Raw genomic sequence first — 16,440 nt, 5'->3', positions numbered from 1 at the left:
ATTGATGGCTCAATTGGAAAAAATTAAAAACAGCTGGATAAATCTCACACTAAAAGTATGGCAGAAAGTGGTTAGTTCATGTGGAATCTACAACATGTTAAAACTTTTCAGATGGTGTGCTTATGATACCGAATTCCTTCCCAGCAGAGGAGATAAAAGATTTGAACTATGGATAAAGAAAGGTCTTACAACCTCTCATTCACACATGAGGATGCATTACAAAGTTTTCAATCCCTGCAGGATAAATACAGCTTAGAACACAATGATTTTTTTCAGGTACCTTCCAGTACGACACTACTTTAACCAGAGTTGTAGATACACAGACTTATCAACAGCAGAATTAGAATTTTTCAAGATTCTGAAATTGGCTTACAGCTTAATACCAAGTAAATCAATTTCTCGATTATATAATGCCCCCTCTCATACCAAAAATGTAAACACGTTGTATATTAAAGAGAAGTGGGAGAAAGAATCGGGGTTGTTACTTTCAGAGGGGGCTTGGGGGAAAATATGCAGCTTTTAGTGGTCTTCAACTAACTCCTTGGTTTGGAGAGAACATTGTTGGAAAAATATTATAAGATACTTCAAGACGCCATACCAGGAAAAATATAAAGACAGAAACGTGGCGTGTTGGAGAAGGTGTGGCTCCAAGGAGGCAAATGATTTCCATATTTTTTGGGATTGCCCTAAATTGTTTATATTGGAAAGATATACACAGAACATTAGTTAAGGTATTGAAGACTCAGATACCTCTGAACTTTGAGACTCTCTACTTGGGGCATGTATTGTTTTTGGAACAGAAGAAGGATATAAAGCTGCTGCTGGCCCTTTTAGTGGCAAGTAAGAAATCAATCACCAGAAAGTGGTTAAATCCAACATCACCTGCATTAGAAGATTGGCATGAAATTATTTTGGAAATATTTAAAATGGAAAAGATGACTTTCTCTGAGAATTCAAAAAGAAAAATTTTATCAAATTTGGAATAGATGAATTCAATTTATAACCCCAATGCGAGCAGACTTTAGATGACTCTCCCTAAGGTTCCTACTGATTTCCTCATCAATATAGTTATAGTGTTAATGTAAGCTCCCTTGGTTAGAATGTTCACTGTTTTATTTATGGAAAACATGGAATTAATACAAGTAAAGGAAAAGATTTGGGAAAAAATTATAAAATGAAGTAAATAAGTACACAGGAATTGGATAAGTATATCTGTGAGTAGGAGCAAATATGAACGTGTGCTTGTGAATGTGTAAATATATACAGATTTACACATATATTAAAAAAATGGAAAAGGTTTTTATATGTAAAAAAAAGTTTGTGTAATACTTGTGAATACCTTTCCCAAATAAAAAAAAATATAAAAAAAGAAAAACATTAACCAACGGATGATGGCCGAGCAGGCTCGATGGGCCAAATAGCCCAATTCTGCTCCTATATCTTATGGTCTAATGGCATCCACTACCCTTGCAGCCATCTCTTTCAAAATTCTGATATGCAGATCGTGTGGGCCTTGGGATTTATACCTTCACTCATTAATTTCTTCAGTAGTACTTCTTTACTCACACTAATGCCTTTCACTTTCTCCCTTGCACTGGAGCCTTGATCCTCCACCATTCTGGGAGGTTTCTCGTGTCTGGTAGTCAGAGGGCCATAGTCATTAAGTTGTAGAGCACAGGAACAAACCTTTCAGTGCATCAAGTCTATGCTGATCTGCTTTGTCCTCCTACACTAATCTCATCAAGTGCTTGTTTAAGTGCCTCTTATAACTACTATTTGATTTCATCCCCTTCTCTGGGAATGGCTTCTAGATATCAGTCATTCTCTACCACTTACTTATTCTCCATTACTAAATCACCCACCTCTTTGACTGTCCCCCCTGCTTTTTTCCTTTTGTTTCTAACATATCAAACCTTCCACAATTCTCAATTCTGTTTGTCTGAAGACATTCCTTACACTAATTCCTCCTGTAGTCCATTGTCAGACCACTTTTCCATCCCGCCTTAAAGGAATATATATTTGTAATAGATCAAGCAGTCCGTCAGTGCTAGCCTCTACCTGTCTACCATCAGACCCATTGTCTACCCCAGTCAGCATCCTTCATCGCTTCCTTCACATGGACTTTAATTGCTTTCAGATTTATTGTTAAAATCCAATAGATGATGGTCACACAATTCCCCACCATCTTCGCAACAAGGCAATTAACCCTTTCCTGTTGCACGACATTGGATGTAAAACAAGCCTGTTGCCGGGACCATTCCTCACCATGCTCATCTTCTTTACCTTCCATGTTACTGCTAATTTGATTACGCCCATTCCGCTGGCAGATCGAAGTCCCACGTGGTTACATTACCCAATTTACATGCATCTGTCATTTCTTCCTTTTATAACAGAGGTTACACCCTTCCCACTATTCTAACAGCTACAAACAACCTCAGCACTGTTTTCTGTCCTCGGCCGCTTCTCAGTTGCAAACAAACTGATTTGAATTTCATACCATGTCTGAATGATGCATGGCCCTGTCTACACCCTGTACCGATGCCATCCAGTATCAACGGCACGACAACACCTGGCTTTCTTAAACAACAATCTGCTGCAGGAACTTAGCGGGTCCAGTAGCAAGAGGCTTTTGAGAGCTTTAAATTCACAGGGTTGGACATCACCAATCGCCTGCCCTGCTCCAATCACGTCGATGCAACGGCCAGGAAAGCTCACCAGTGCCTCTACTTCCCCACGTTCCTGTCAACCCTCACCAATTTTTATCGAGGCACCACAGAAAGCATTCTGTCTGGATGCTTAAAGGCTCAGTATGGCAACTGCTCTGCAAGTGCCTGCATGAAATTGCGGAATGCTGTGAACACAGCTCAGCACGCCATAGGAACTAAGCACCCCCCCCTCTCTCTGCCTCAGTAAAGCAGCCCAGCGTGGTCAAAGATACCCCACCCACCAAAGACATTCTCCCTTCTCCACCCCTCCCATCTGACATAAGATACAAAATCCTGAAAGCACATGCCACAAGGCTCGAGGACAGCTAATACCCCAGTTAGCAGACTCTTGCACAATAAGAGGTCTTGTTATGACCTTGTTTACCTGCACTGCACTTTATCATGGCATATCGTTTACCTCAGGGGTCCCCAACCTTTTTTGCACCACGGACCGGTTTAATATTGACAATATTCTTGCGGACTGGCTGACGGTGGGGCGGGGGGGGGGGTGTTCAAGTAGGGGTGCCAACTTTCTCATTCCCAAATAAGGAACAAATGTAGCAGTCAAATACAGGACACTTGTCTTTACCCCGAGAAAGACTACCATGACCATAAAGCCTTGCACAGCACCTGTGTGCGCATGCATGACATGCACCACATGACGTGTCGATTTTTTTCCTCTAATAATCGGTTTTGGCTTTACCTTCCTGATTCTGTTAAGTGAAACTACACTGTACATACATTATTTATACTTTATATAGGCTGTGTATTTATCATATCATTCCTGCTTTTACTATATGTTAGTGTTATTTGAAGTTTTATGTGTTATTTGGTATGATTTGGTAGATTATTTTTTGGGTCTGGGAACATTCAAAAATTTTTCCCATATAAATTAATGGTAATTGCTTCTTTGCTTTACGCCATTTTGGTTTACGAACCGTTTCATAGGAATGCACTACCTTAGCGGGGCAAATATGGGACAAGGGCGGTCCCGTATGGGACAAACCAATTTAGCCCAACATACAGGATGTCCCGGCTAATACGGGACAGTCGGCAACCCTCTGTTCAAGTTCAACAGTGCGTGACAGGGAATGAGGAAAGGTGCAGCTGACTCATATCGTTTCATATCGCCAAATCACATGGTTTCCTCGTGGCCCGGTACCACATGCTTTGCGGCCACTTTGGGGACCACTGGTTTACCTGGTAAACGTGGTATATTGTTTACCTGCACTGCACTTTATCTTGTTCTACCTCAACGCACTGTATAACAATTTGATCTGTATGAACAGTGGGCAAGACAAGTCTTTCTTTGCATCTCAGTACATGTGACAATAAGAGACCAATATTAATATCAATAGCAACTGTGGCGGGAAAGGGAATGGCTGGCGTTTCGGGTTGAGATCTTGTGTCTGGGTCACTACATCAGTACAACTGCTCCGTGACATTGGTAGTGCCCACTACACTGGGATGCTGAGCTCCTTGCTGTGAGCGCTTTGCACAGTTCGATTAACCCCGTTTCCAACAGGACAGACAACCGCTACACTGAGGAAGGAACTGGATAAAGACTTGAGGGGGAATTCTTGGGAAACTATGGGGAAGGACAGGAGGTATTGGGACTAAATGGAGAGGTCTGTAAGACAGAGTCATTGGGGTGAAAGGTTGCTTCAAATGCTGTGCCTGGAGGATTCCTTGTCTCCTTCCCCAACAAAAATCAGCCCCAAGTGTTAAAAGCACGTGCACGTCAATGGAAGCTAGGAGGACTAGGTCACCCAGTATGTCAAGCCTGTTCCAACGTTCAAAAAAGACTGAGATTGCGACCTCACCTCCCAATCACCACAGTAACCTTTCATCCCCCGATCGGCCTTAAAAATGTTGGAAGACCACTCCCACCATCTCTTGAGGAGGGGAGCACACTCCTTCTGAGAGAAAAAGTTGTCTCACTTCTCTTTTAAATGGACAATCCCTAACCTGTAAACTGCTGACACGGTCAATGTGCAAAGAAACTCGGACCAGAAAGAGAGAGAGCAGTGGAACATAAAACTGAGAAAAGCTTTCTAACAGGGAGGGGAGTAAATGAAACTCATTCCTACAACAGCAGAGGAGAGCTGGATAAACATGAGGGAAAAGAGGAGTGGGAGGTTACGATGGTGGAAGGAGAGTAAATACTAGTATTAATCTGCTGGGCTGAATGATTTATGCCTGGGCCTTGTGTTCAATCTGACTTAATAAGACCATTAGACATAGGAGCAGAATTCGGCCATTCAGCCCATCAAGTCTCCAGGTGGGGGTATTAGGAAGCAGCTGCTGAGTACTAGGTTTCTCATTTCTGACTTGCACTGTTCTGTAAGTCACCAGGGAGTGAAGGAGTGACTGAAAGGCTGGCGACGATCATTTGCACAGCACTTGCGGCACATGGCTGTTCAAACTGTGTCACAGCACTACCTAGTGCACAAACTATCCTCTGGATGCGGTCCAGCTGGCCCCACTCCTCAGCACTCATCTAACCAGCTCCCTACGGAAGGGCTGCTGAGGAAGCATCCACATGGACAGCCTGGGCGAGGTGCCTGGCTGCAAGCGACGGAAGGTCGGCTCGGGGACGCTCACCCCAGGAAAACTCAGCCCGTGCAGTGTCTCTGGGAAAACCTCCGAGAGATCAGCACGAGGGACAAAATTCCGAGGTCGGTGCTGCACAAGCAAGTCCCCACTCTTGGGGAAATCAGGATGTCATAGAGCACTACAGCACAGAAACAGGCCGTTTGGCCCATCTAGTCCATGCCGACCTGTTAATCTGCCTGGTACCATACCCCTCCCATCCATGCGCTTAAACAAATTCCCTTAAACTTTGAAATCAAACCACTTGCACTGGCAGCTCGTTCCACACTCGCATCACCCTTTGAGTGAAGAAGTTTCCCTCATTGTGTTCCCCTTTAAACATTTCACCTTTCACCCTTAACCTATGACCTCTGGTTCTAGTCTCGCCCAACCTGAGTGGGAAGAGCCTGCTTGCATTTATCCTGCCTACACCCCTCATAATTTTGTACACCTAATATAGATAATCACATACCACATGTAGTTATGTGTGGCTGTGCTCTGAAGGTGCACATGTGACTGAGTGCACGTGTGAGGTGACTTACACATACCATCCACAACGCATTGAGGAAGTACTTAGTCACACACACACTCACACAAAAGTGGCAATGTGCCTAATCTACATCTCGATTTAAAAACAGACACAGGAAACATCCACACATACACACGTGCGCAAGCACAGACACACGATCCGTGTGGAGTCCGTGTGCAAGAATACTCATACGAGAGTGCGTGCATTTGTGCCCAAGTATACTTCCACGTGTGCATTGCTGCAGGTTTGCACACCAGCATGCATTCTGCAAAGCATGCCTGCCTGTGTGCCTAATTGGATGTCCCTCAACAAATACACTTACGTGTGCCTCCACCAGATCAAACTTCATCAACAATAAAGAAACTCCTCCAAGGTTTTCAAGGATCTGAAGGGATTTCGAAGAAGCCACGGAAAGCCCTCGCCCACAACAGGTGCAAAGCTGATAACAACCTGATTTCCTGCCACTTGCCCTTCAACCACTCCTCCCTTCACAGAATCTACCATCTCCAGGCAGGACTCACTGGCGGGCTCTGCAGGTGGAAGGTCAGGCTCCAAGGAGACACACACATCTGCTCTCTGACACAGTGGACAGGGGGAAGTGCTTCCTCCGAGGGCAGGGAGCTCACCCCACGCACTGGACAGACACCAACAGAATGGCGTTGCTGAAAGCTAACAGAGTAGTAGAGCAGTGGAATGGCTGAGCCAAACGGACTGAACTCGATCTCCGAACCTACCTCATCATCCCCTTCCACTATATCTATCTGCCTGCACTGCACTTGCCCTCTCATTCCAACGTAATATTCTGCATTGACCTCCTTTTACTACCTCGATCAGAATTCAAGATTGTTTAACGTAAAGGAGACCAAAATAATTGTTACTCTGGATCTGATGCTGCGCAAAAAAAACACAATAAGATAAAGAACACAATCATAAAAGCACTCGATCAATATAAATATATAAGATAGCTTACATATATAGATTGATTGTATGTCCATAAAGTGACGCTAGGCACAGGCGTGTCTGCACATAAGGTGACTGACAGGAAATGATAAAGTAGTGGTGGTTGGGGATGTGGAGGGGTGGGACAGTAGGTGGAGGTGTTGATCAGCCTTACTCCTCGAGAGAAGTAACTTTCTGGATGACATGCAAAATAAAAGCATGCATCTTAGTCCATGTGGTAATCCCACACCACCCAGGTTCAAAAGCAGCTACTTCCCTTCAACCGTGCAATTCTCAAACCAACCTGCACAACTTTCGTCGTCGCCTCAAACTGGCAACACGATGAGCACTTTGCATGACAGTGGGCTGGTTTTTTTTTGGGTTCTAATTGTGTCACTCCTTGTACCATTTTGTACAGTCAACGTTTAATTCACGTTCCGCGTGCGAACGTCGCGTCTCCACTGCGTTGCCGCTGCAAGTGAACTTTTTGTCGCACCTGCGCACGACAACAAACTCAGGTTTGACTCTGAACGACAGATTAACTTGTTGGATCCTCAGAGAATTCTGGAACACTTCAAATGTCATATCCCTTTCACAAAAACAATATTGAGCCTTCATTGTGCTTAGCTTGTTTTTTTTCTAAATGACTACTTCTTCTGTGATTGTTGACTGCAACATCTTCCAAAGATAAAGCTAACTGTCCTCTTGCTTCCCCACTTTTTATCTTGAACAAAGGCATCATATTCAAGGTTTTCCAGCCCTCCTGCAACTAGGCAAGTTTTGGATGAACTCAACTGATCACTCTACTATCTCTGCAGCACCTGTTGACCCTGGCTTTCAGTGACCCGTCGGCCTTTAACACCACCAGTTACTTTCCACTACCTTGTTCCTTCACCACTGAAGTTATCACAGGTTCTTCCCTCCTTTTTGAAACCACCTGTGTTCTGTGGGTTGTTTGCTCTGCCTTCCTCTGTGACGGTATAAAAGTCAAGGAAAGTTGCGCGTTAGGGGAATTCACTGTAAGGAGGAAAAGGCTGGTGGGTGGAGCTGAGCCTACTCCAGATCAGCCATGATCTTTCTGAATGGCGGAGCAGGCTCCATGGGGCACACAGCTTCCCAAGTTCTGATAAACTCACACCATATTGCAGTGAAGACTCTTTAGCGCCTGCAGGCTCCTGTCAGTCTTTCCCCAAACCGTGCCCTTCATCAGCAATACTGAATAATGCAGAGATATTGAAGGCAGACCATGGCATATACTCAGGGACCAGAACCGCTGTCACATTCTCTGCACTCGCCAGATGGAATGGCTTCATTTCAAATGCAAATTTGCAAATGCCTCGTGCACAGTTCCACGTAGAAGTCTCCAGCTTTCTCCGTACAGGCTCCAGCCATTTCCCCCCCGAGTCTCTCACCCTTACGCATGGAACAACTTGCCCCGTGCCTTCCAACTTTAACTCTTTCTAACCCTTGAACTCCACTCTTGCTCTGTCAATCGCACTGCTTCTAAGCTCATCTTGCTTCAAGGAAAAGATTTTTAGCTAGGGTCTAAACAGGAGACGTGGTATTTCGAACATGCCACGTTAATTCGCTCAAGACTTTGAAACTCTCGGACAAAAGAATCCAACAAAGAGGGAGGCTCAGTCACACAGGTAGCTCACAGCTTGCATGCGGGTTTAAAACCTGTGCTTCTGCTAATTTGCAAATCCTCACATTGCAAACACTCACAGTCCTTGGCATTCCACCAAGTTTCCTTAGGGGATGGCCATTTCAGCCCATCGAGTCTATGCTAGCCCACACAGCAACTGAGTTCCCCACCAAATGCCCCTCACCTTCCAAGCAAATGCTTCCAGAAATATCCCTCACATTTCTGAATGGACAATGAACCCCTGTCCACCACTTCACTATTTTTTGCTCTCTTTTTGCACTACTTATTAAATTTTTTAATATACTTATTTCTTATTGTAATAGTTTCTACTATGTATTACGCTGTACTGGTGCTGCAAAACAAGATATTTCATAACATATGCTAGTGATATTAAAACTGACTCTGAATCTACCCCTCACCGCCCCACACTAGGGGCAATATTACAGCAGTCAACGCATGCATCCTTGGGACGTGGGAGAGCACAGAAGCACCGAGAAGAAACCCATGCAGTTACGGGGAGAATGTGCAAACTTCACACAGGATAAGCCTGAGTCAGTGGAGCTGGGAGGTAGCAGTTGCACCACCTTCTAGTGCTGGCTTATGATTAAGATTGGCCCATTCCAAACCATCGCAAGCCCCACACAACATGGGGCAGCTGCTGTGAAAGGGCTAGCGGAACAGTTAACTTGAACCACCCACACACACGCACAAACAAAAAGTGCCGGAAGAACTCAGCAGGTCAGGCAGCATCTGTGGAAATGATCAAACAGTCGACGTTTCGGGCCGGGACCCTTCTTCAGGACAGGAGAGGAACGGGGAGGATGCCAGAGTCAACAGGTGAGGGAGGGAAAGGCGGATAGCTCCAGGTGGGAAAGATAAAGGACTGGAGAAGAAGGAATTTGATCGGAAAGGAGAGTGGACCATAGCAGAAAGAGGAGGAGGAGGGGCACCAGAGGGAAGAGAGAGGCAGGTGAAAAGAAGTAAGAGGCCAGACTGGGAAACTGAAGAAGAGAGAGAGGGGAAGGGAATTTAGTTTTCACTGGAAGAAGAAACTGATGTTCATGCCATCAGGTAGGAGGCTACTCAGGTATTGCTCCTCTACCGAGGGTGAGCTCATCGTGGCACAGGAGGAGGCTACAGACCGATGTGTTGGAATGGGAATTAAAATGTTGGGCCACCGGAAAGTAACTCTTTTGGCGGATGGAGCAATCTGCTACTATTCACAGATATATGCAGGCTCCCTCTGCATATTCCCAGCTGAGTTAAGCCCATAATCAGCATTTACATCACTGCAGTTGTGTCACAGCGAACAATACTAAAATAACATCTTCTCCCCTGGGAAATCTACTTTGGAGCTGCCACCATCAATGTGTCTCACAGCAGACACAAGCCCAAGGCTGAAACGTCCTTCACAGCAGACTGGGCCAAGGTCCAGATTATGCAAAGGTCTCAACAGAGACAGCAACTCTACAAACATATGATTATAGAGAAAGAAAATTAAAGAAAGGCATCAAGGAGCCATCCAGACTGTGTAGAGTAGTGGCTACAGTGACACTATTACAGCTGAGGGAGTCGGAGTTTGTAGTTCAGTCCCAGCGTCCTCTGTAATGAGTTTGTACGCTCTCCCCATGATAACATGGGTTTCCTCCAGGTGCTCTGGTTTTCTCCCACAGTCTAAAGACGTACCGGCTGTGAGGTTCGTCGTCATGGCTATCCCTTGAGGTCGAGGATGATAGTTTTCGTTCTTCAGAAGTGGCCCACAGAGCGAAGACACCTGTGTGTGTATTTGTTTAATGTGTACTTGATGTTGCACTCCAAGAAGCACACGATACTTCACAAATCAATCAACTGATTCCAATGGCATGGAAACCACGACGACTGGAGCTGATGGATTTGTTGCAGCCTTCATCCGCCTTCGCAGCCGTTGAGTTCAAAGTAACCTCATCCGTCTGTTCCACTGTTGAGGTCTTGGTTGTGAGGTTAATTGGTCGCTGTAAATAGTCCTGCGATTCGGCTAGTGTTAATAGAAGGGTTGCTAGGCAACGCGCTCGCTGGACTGTAAGGGCCTACCCGGTGCTGTATCTCTAAATAAGACCATTACTACCAGAGTGGGTGAAGTCACTGGGAAATGACTACACCCAGTCTCAAGTGTTTATGGGATTCCCACAGGAAGAGTCCAAGCCTACTTTTGTTGGCACAACAACAGGGAAAAAGTGAACCACAATTTAACTCGCGTTTAATCTGACCTGGAGATAATCCAATCCTAACAGGGGCACCTTCAAGCACTTCCATCAAACGGGCAGACCCGTTGACACCAAGAGGGCTAGTAATCTGTGAGCGTGAGGCCATTCAGCCCGTCATACAGCTGATGTGCCAAGATCAACATTAATCATTTTCATTTAGTTCAGTTCCAGCAAGACGGTCTCTTACACTCTCTCCCTCCACACATCAAGCTCCAAAGCAGAGATGAACGTCTGTGGCACTTTACACAAAGTCTGTAGTGTGCTGCCGACTGCCAGGGGAAGAGGCAAAGCTCAGAAGGCCACCAATTAAAAACTCTCCAGCACACCTTGGAAGAGTTTCCTCTGGCTATAACTGTTAACATGAGATCTACGTGGTGCAGTGCACAGCCTCATCACTGCTGTGGGTTCAAAATTCAACTGCAATTAAAATTCTTTAATTTATGGTGCTGTTTAAGTCCAAATCTGCTTGTGCAAAAATAGGACTGAATTCACAGGATGTAGGCACTGTTATGCCAGCAGATGAACAGCATTAACATATGGTCCCGTACTTCTACACAAATATGCAAATTCAGTCTAAGACTCTTAGTACTTCCTCCCCCTCATCGCTGGGTAATCCTGCCCACCAACAGATTCTGTGATCTAATTTAAATTTTCTCATTTCCCGTTTTCTGCGAATCGATTTCTAAATTGTGAAGCATTTCAAGTCTGAACTGAGGTGTCGACAAGTCATTGAAACAAAGCCTTCGACGCCTCCACGATGACTGTGTTTTTGCATCTTAAACATCCAGGGCAGGAGATCGCATTTGACAGCTTTTTCTTTCAAGCTTTCAAAGCTGAAATTAAATTCTTCAGCAGACCCAGATACACCTATTATGCACAGTTACAAAAGCCAAGCGTCACCCTGTTTAGAAGCACAGTGCAATATTGTGATTCATCTTCCAACCCATCACGAGCAGACACTAGTTGTCTATTTCCACATGCTGTTCCTGCCCCAGCTTCTCTCTCTGGATCCCAGCCTCCCACCACCCATCTCATTCCCAACCTATTTTCCCACTTTCTCTGGATCCCAGCCTCCCACTATTCACCCTCCACCCCCTTGGCTCCCCAGCTGCCATTCCACTCTTCAGGACACAAATCCAAGATAGGGACTGGGAATTTGCAGGTGCCTTCTAAGCACTCTACCCAATGAGTACTCACAAGTCGAACACAAGATAGTGGTATCCTTCTTCTGAAATGCTGTCATGGAGCCGAACTGAAAAATAAAAGAACTCAGCATGAGCTTTCTTGATTGAAACATTTAATTAACAATTTGAATGAGTTCTACGGCTTCGATTGCTGAAAGGGTAGGCTTGTGACTCAGTACCATACAAGCAAGGATCTTTTATGATCACACAGAGACCTTACTGATCGTGGACCTGAACTGTTTGCCTCTTTAAAAAGAAAACTGCTGACTTGCTCTCCAGTTGTCTTGGAGAGCTCAATATTTATTGCAGACCCCTGGGAAGTCAATCAAAGCGAGGTTAGACCAAGATGAACATTTGCCATACTTTGTGACTGACCCTGCAGTGTGAAGACAGGAACGTACACACAGTCTCTAGAGCAAGGGCTTCCCAAACTTTTTTATGCCACGGACCAACACCGTTCAGCAAGGGGTATGTGAACCACAGGTTGGGAACTCCTGCTCTAGAGAATGCTCCACTAAACCAAGGTTGATATGAGAACAATTCCTTCACCAGCCACTCAAGCAATGGCTGATACGTTTTTATATTTGCACCTTCACAGGTTTGGGCATCACTGACAATACCAGCGGTTACTGTCACAAGAACACACGAAAACAGGAGCAGGAGTGATCTACCTGACCCTACCAGGCCTGCATGCCACCACCAGTGTGATCATGACTGACTCGGTGCAGGTTTCAGCTCAACATATAATAAAAGGTATGCAAGATGGCGCCAGCATACATCCGCGACTGTCTGCGGGCTACAGGAAATTGTACCAGATTTCCTCTTAAATATACTCCTTTTGAACTACTTTCCCTGCAATCTGCAGCATACAAATTTCCTCTTGACAACAGACTATGAAGGTACACTAATGATCTTCAGATCTCACGTTCGGCGGTTAAGTGCAGAGCAGTTTAGCACAGCACCTTTAAGGGTCAAGGCCATGGCCGAAAATGCGGCAGGAGAGGCAGGATTCAAACTAGGCTGAAGCGGAGAGAGGGATGAGGCCTCCCCTACCTACTAGCTTGTTGGCGAATATGTAACCACTAGAAAATCAGATTGACAATCTCGGGGCAAGGCTGCTGTATCAGAGGTAGGTGAGGCAGATCTCGATTGTTTGTTGCACTGAAACTTTGTTAAATGTGGATACTCTGGATGAAGTGATACGACCAGAAGGTTTGACCATCTTGAGCATGGATCGAACCAGAAACCCTGATAAGGAAAAAGGTGGCGGTGGCCGCTTTTCAGTCAATTCTTGTGCATGGACGTTCGGGTTATGACAACTTCCTCTTGCCCTGACTTAGAGCAACTAACGATTAAATGGAGACCATTCAATTTGCCTCGGGAGTTCTCATCCGTGATCCTGACCACAGTTTACATCCCACCAGTGGCTAATTAGAAGCAAGCACTCGCGAAACTGCACGATGGTGTCTGTAAACTAGGAACAGCCCACCTCGATGCATTTCAAATTATTGTCAGCGACTTTATCCAGGCCTGTTGAAGAAAACCCTGCCCAATTATCACCAGCACGTAACCTGTTGCACCAGAGGTCCCAACACACCAAACCGCTGCGAAACTACGATAAGGAATGCCTGTCGTTCTTTCCCAAGACCCATTTGGCAAGTCGGATCATTTGCTGTACTCCAACTACCAGCATACAGACAGGGCCTCAAGAGCAAGGCTCCAGCGATCAAGACAATTAGGAGGTGGTCACGGGAGGTGGAGGAGCGGCTACAGGATTGCCTTGAGTCAGCGGACTGGGCCCTATTCAAGAACTCATCTGAGGCCCTGAATGACCACACCAGGGTCGATGCAGACTTTACTGAAACAGCCGTGGGGGAGTGTGTCCCCACGAAATCGTTCAGGGTTTTCTCCAATCAGAAGCCCTGGACAAACAACGAAATCTGGAATCTGCTGAGAGCCAGATCAGAGGCATTCAAGCCTGGAGATCAAGAATGCTCCAAAAGGTGTAGGTATAATCGCTGGAAAGCCATCTCTTGGGCTAAGTGGAGATTTCAGACTAGACTGGAATTAACAAGGGATGCTTAACAATTGTAGCAGGGTTAGAATGCCATAACCTCTACAAAGTTAAATCTTGCGACATAGGGGACAACAGAACTTCGATTCCAGATGAGAAAAATGCCTTCTGTGGTCGCTATGATCACTAGAACAGGGAGGAACCATCGCGTACCCCCATGTCTCCCGTGTTGTAATAACAACAACTCCTCACTCAATGTCAGTAAGACCAAGGAGCTGATAGCAGACTTCAGGAGAGGGACACCAGAGGTCCATGAACCGGTAATCATTGGAGGATCAGAGGTGGCAAGGGTCAGGAACTTTAAATTCCTGGGTGTCACTATCTCAGAGGACCTGTCCTGGACCCATCATATAAATATAATGGCAAAGAAAGTCTGCGGAGATTCTGCATGTCAATAGAAACAATAGCAAACTTCTATAGATGTGTGGTGGAAAGTGTACTGACTGACTGCATTACAGCCTGGTATGGGAACGTCAATGCCTTTGTGTGGAAAATCCTACAAAAGCTAGTGGATTCAGCCCAGTACATCAAGGGTAAAGCTCTCCCAACCAGTGAGCACATCTACATGATACATTGCAGTAGATAAGTAGCATCCAACGTCAAAGATCCTCACCACCCAGGCCATGCTCTTTTCTCACTGCTGCCGTCAGGTAGAAGGTACAGGAGCCTCAGGACTCGCAATCACCAGGTTCAAGGACAGTTGTGACCCCTCAACCATCAGGCTCCTGAACAAAAGGGGATAACTACACTCATTCAATTACTCTTATCTTGTTATTTCATGCTCATCATTTATTGCTATTTATTTATCATCTGCATTTACACAGTTTGCTTACAGTTATAGTCTGTAGGTTTGCTAATCTTGTCGTGGTGGAGAAGTTTGTGTGGTCCTGTGATCCCAAGAGCAATGCCATCTGGAGCTATGCTCCTGGTAGGGTCACCCATGGCGGTAAGGTCGACGGTGAGGTCCCTGACAAAGAACAATCCAACTAAGACCTCAACGGTGGAACAGGAGGACGAAGTTACTTCGAACTCAATGGCTGTGAAGGTGGATGAAGGCTGCAACAAATCCATCAGCTCCAGTCGTCGTGATTTCCATGCCATTAGAATCAGTTGGTTGATTTGTGAAGTGTCGTGTGCTTCTTAGAGTGCAACATCAAGTACACGTTAAACAAATACACGCACAGGCATCTTCACTCTGTGGGCCGCTTCTTCAGAACAAAGACCATCATCCTCAACCTCGAGGGATAGCCACGACGATAGATTTGCTAAGTATGCCCGCAGAAAAAAAGAGAAGAGGATCTCAGGGTTGTATGTGGTGATGTGTATGTACTCCGACAACAAATTTTACTTTGAACTTTGAACAATAGTTGGATCTTGCCAAAGATCCTTTGGGCATGTCAACCCTTGCCAATTTATAATGATGTGCCATACAACGCATCCCATCTGGATGCATAACGGCCTGCTTTGGTACCTGCTCAGCGCGTGACCACAAGATACCATAGAGGGTTGTGCACACAGCTCAGCACGTCGCGGAAAGCAGCCTCCCCCTCCATGGACTCTGTCAATACTTCCTGCTGCCTCAGTAAAGCCACCGGCATAACCAAAGATCCCTTTCTCCCCCTCGCATCGGGAAGAAGGCGCAAAAGCCTGACCCAAGTACAGCACCAGCCCCGTTGTTAAAAGGCTATTAAATAGTTCCCTAGTACGATGATAAGTTGGACTCTTCAAAATCTACTTCATTATGACCTTGAACCTTCTTCTTTGCTGCACTTTCTCAGTAGCTCTTACACTTTATTCAGCATTGGTATCGCTAACCTCAATGCACTGTGTAATGATCTGATCTGTACGAACACCATGCAAGGCAAGCTTTTCACTGTATCTTGTGACAATAATAAACCAATTACAATACTCTTTCGGTCATGCCATCATCTTGCAGGAGATTTAGAAACCAGAAGTCCCACACCACCAGGCAGAAAAGCAGCTACTACCCTTCAACCATTTGGTTCTTGAACAAACTGGCAAAACTCTAATCACTACCTCAGTACAGCAACACCATGACCACTTTGCACAATTGACTTTGTATACTTTGCTCTTGTATAATTTTGTATGATTAACGATTAGACTTTTCTCGTGAATGCTGCATCATTAATGCAAGGAGTCTGCAATGCTGCTGCAAGTGAAGTTCTCGTATATCAATGCCCAAGTCCAGGTATGCACAGGTGCAATGAAAACCTTCGACTTTCGACACTTCTGTGCCAGGGACTGCAGATGCTGGAATCTGGAGCAAAAAGAACAAGTTGCTGGAGAAACTCAGCAGGTTAGGCAGCATCTGTGGAGACAGCGGCACGCTCAATATTGCGGGTCGAGACAGAGTATGCAAAGGACATAAACATGCCCCAGGACAAAATCCCATGCACCACCAATCTACAGGGCATGACACTCAGAGGCTTGGGCTAGATTATTACTTTGTGTGTGATTGTATATTTACTGTTATCATAATTATATGTGCTGTATGGGTCCTAATGCCCT

General features: G+C 45.4%; 1 protein-coding gene across 50 annotated transcripts in view; it reads right to left on the bottom strand.

Moving 5' to 3' along the window:
• Nucleotides 1-16,440, bottom strand: part of LOC134350964 (calcium/calmodulin-dependent protein kinase type II subunit beta) — a 331,172-nt gene that overhangs the window by 155,383 nt on the left and 159,349 nt on the right. For all 50 annotated transcript variants that reach the window (XM_063056859.1, XM_063056841.1, XM_063056869.1 and 47 more), the window contains exon 4: nucleotides 11,851-11,905. In XM_063056859.1, coding sequence (XP_062912929.1) covers nucleotides 11,851-11,905 — 55 coding nt within the window. The remainder of the gene's footprint in view (nucleotides 1-11,850; nucleotides 11,906-16,440) is intronic.

Source organism: Mobula hypostoma, chromosome 8 (genome assembly GCF_963921235.1).
Source record: "Mobula hypostoma chromosome 8, sMobHyp1.1, whole genome shotgun sequence".
In the NCBI taxonomy this organism is placed as follows: Eukaryota; Metazoa; Chordata; class Chondrichthyes; order Myliobatiformes; family Myliobatidae; genus Mobula; species Mobula hypostoma.
This window is presented reverse-complemented; position numbering and strand designations above follow the sequence as displayed.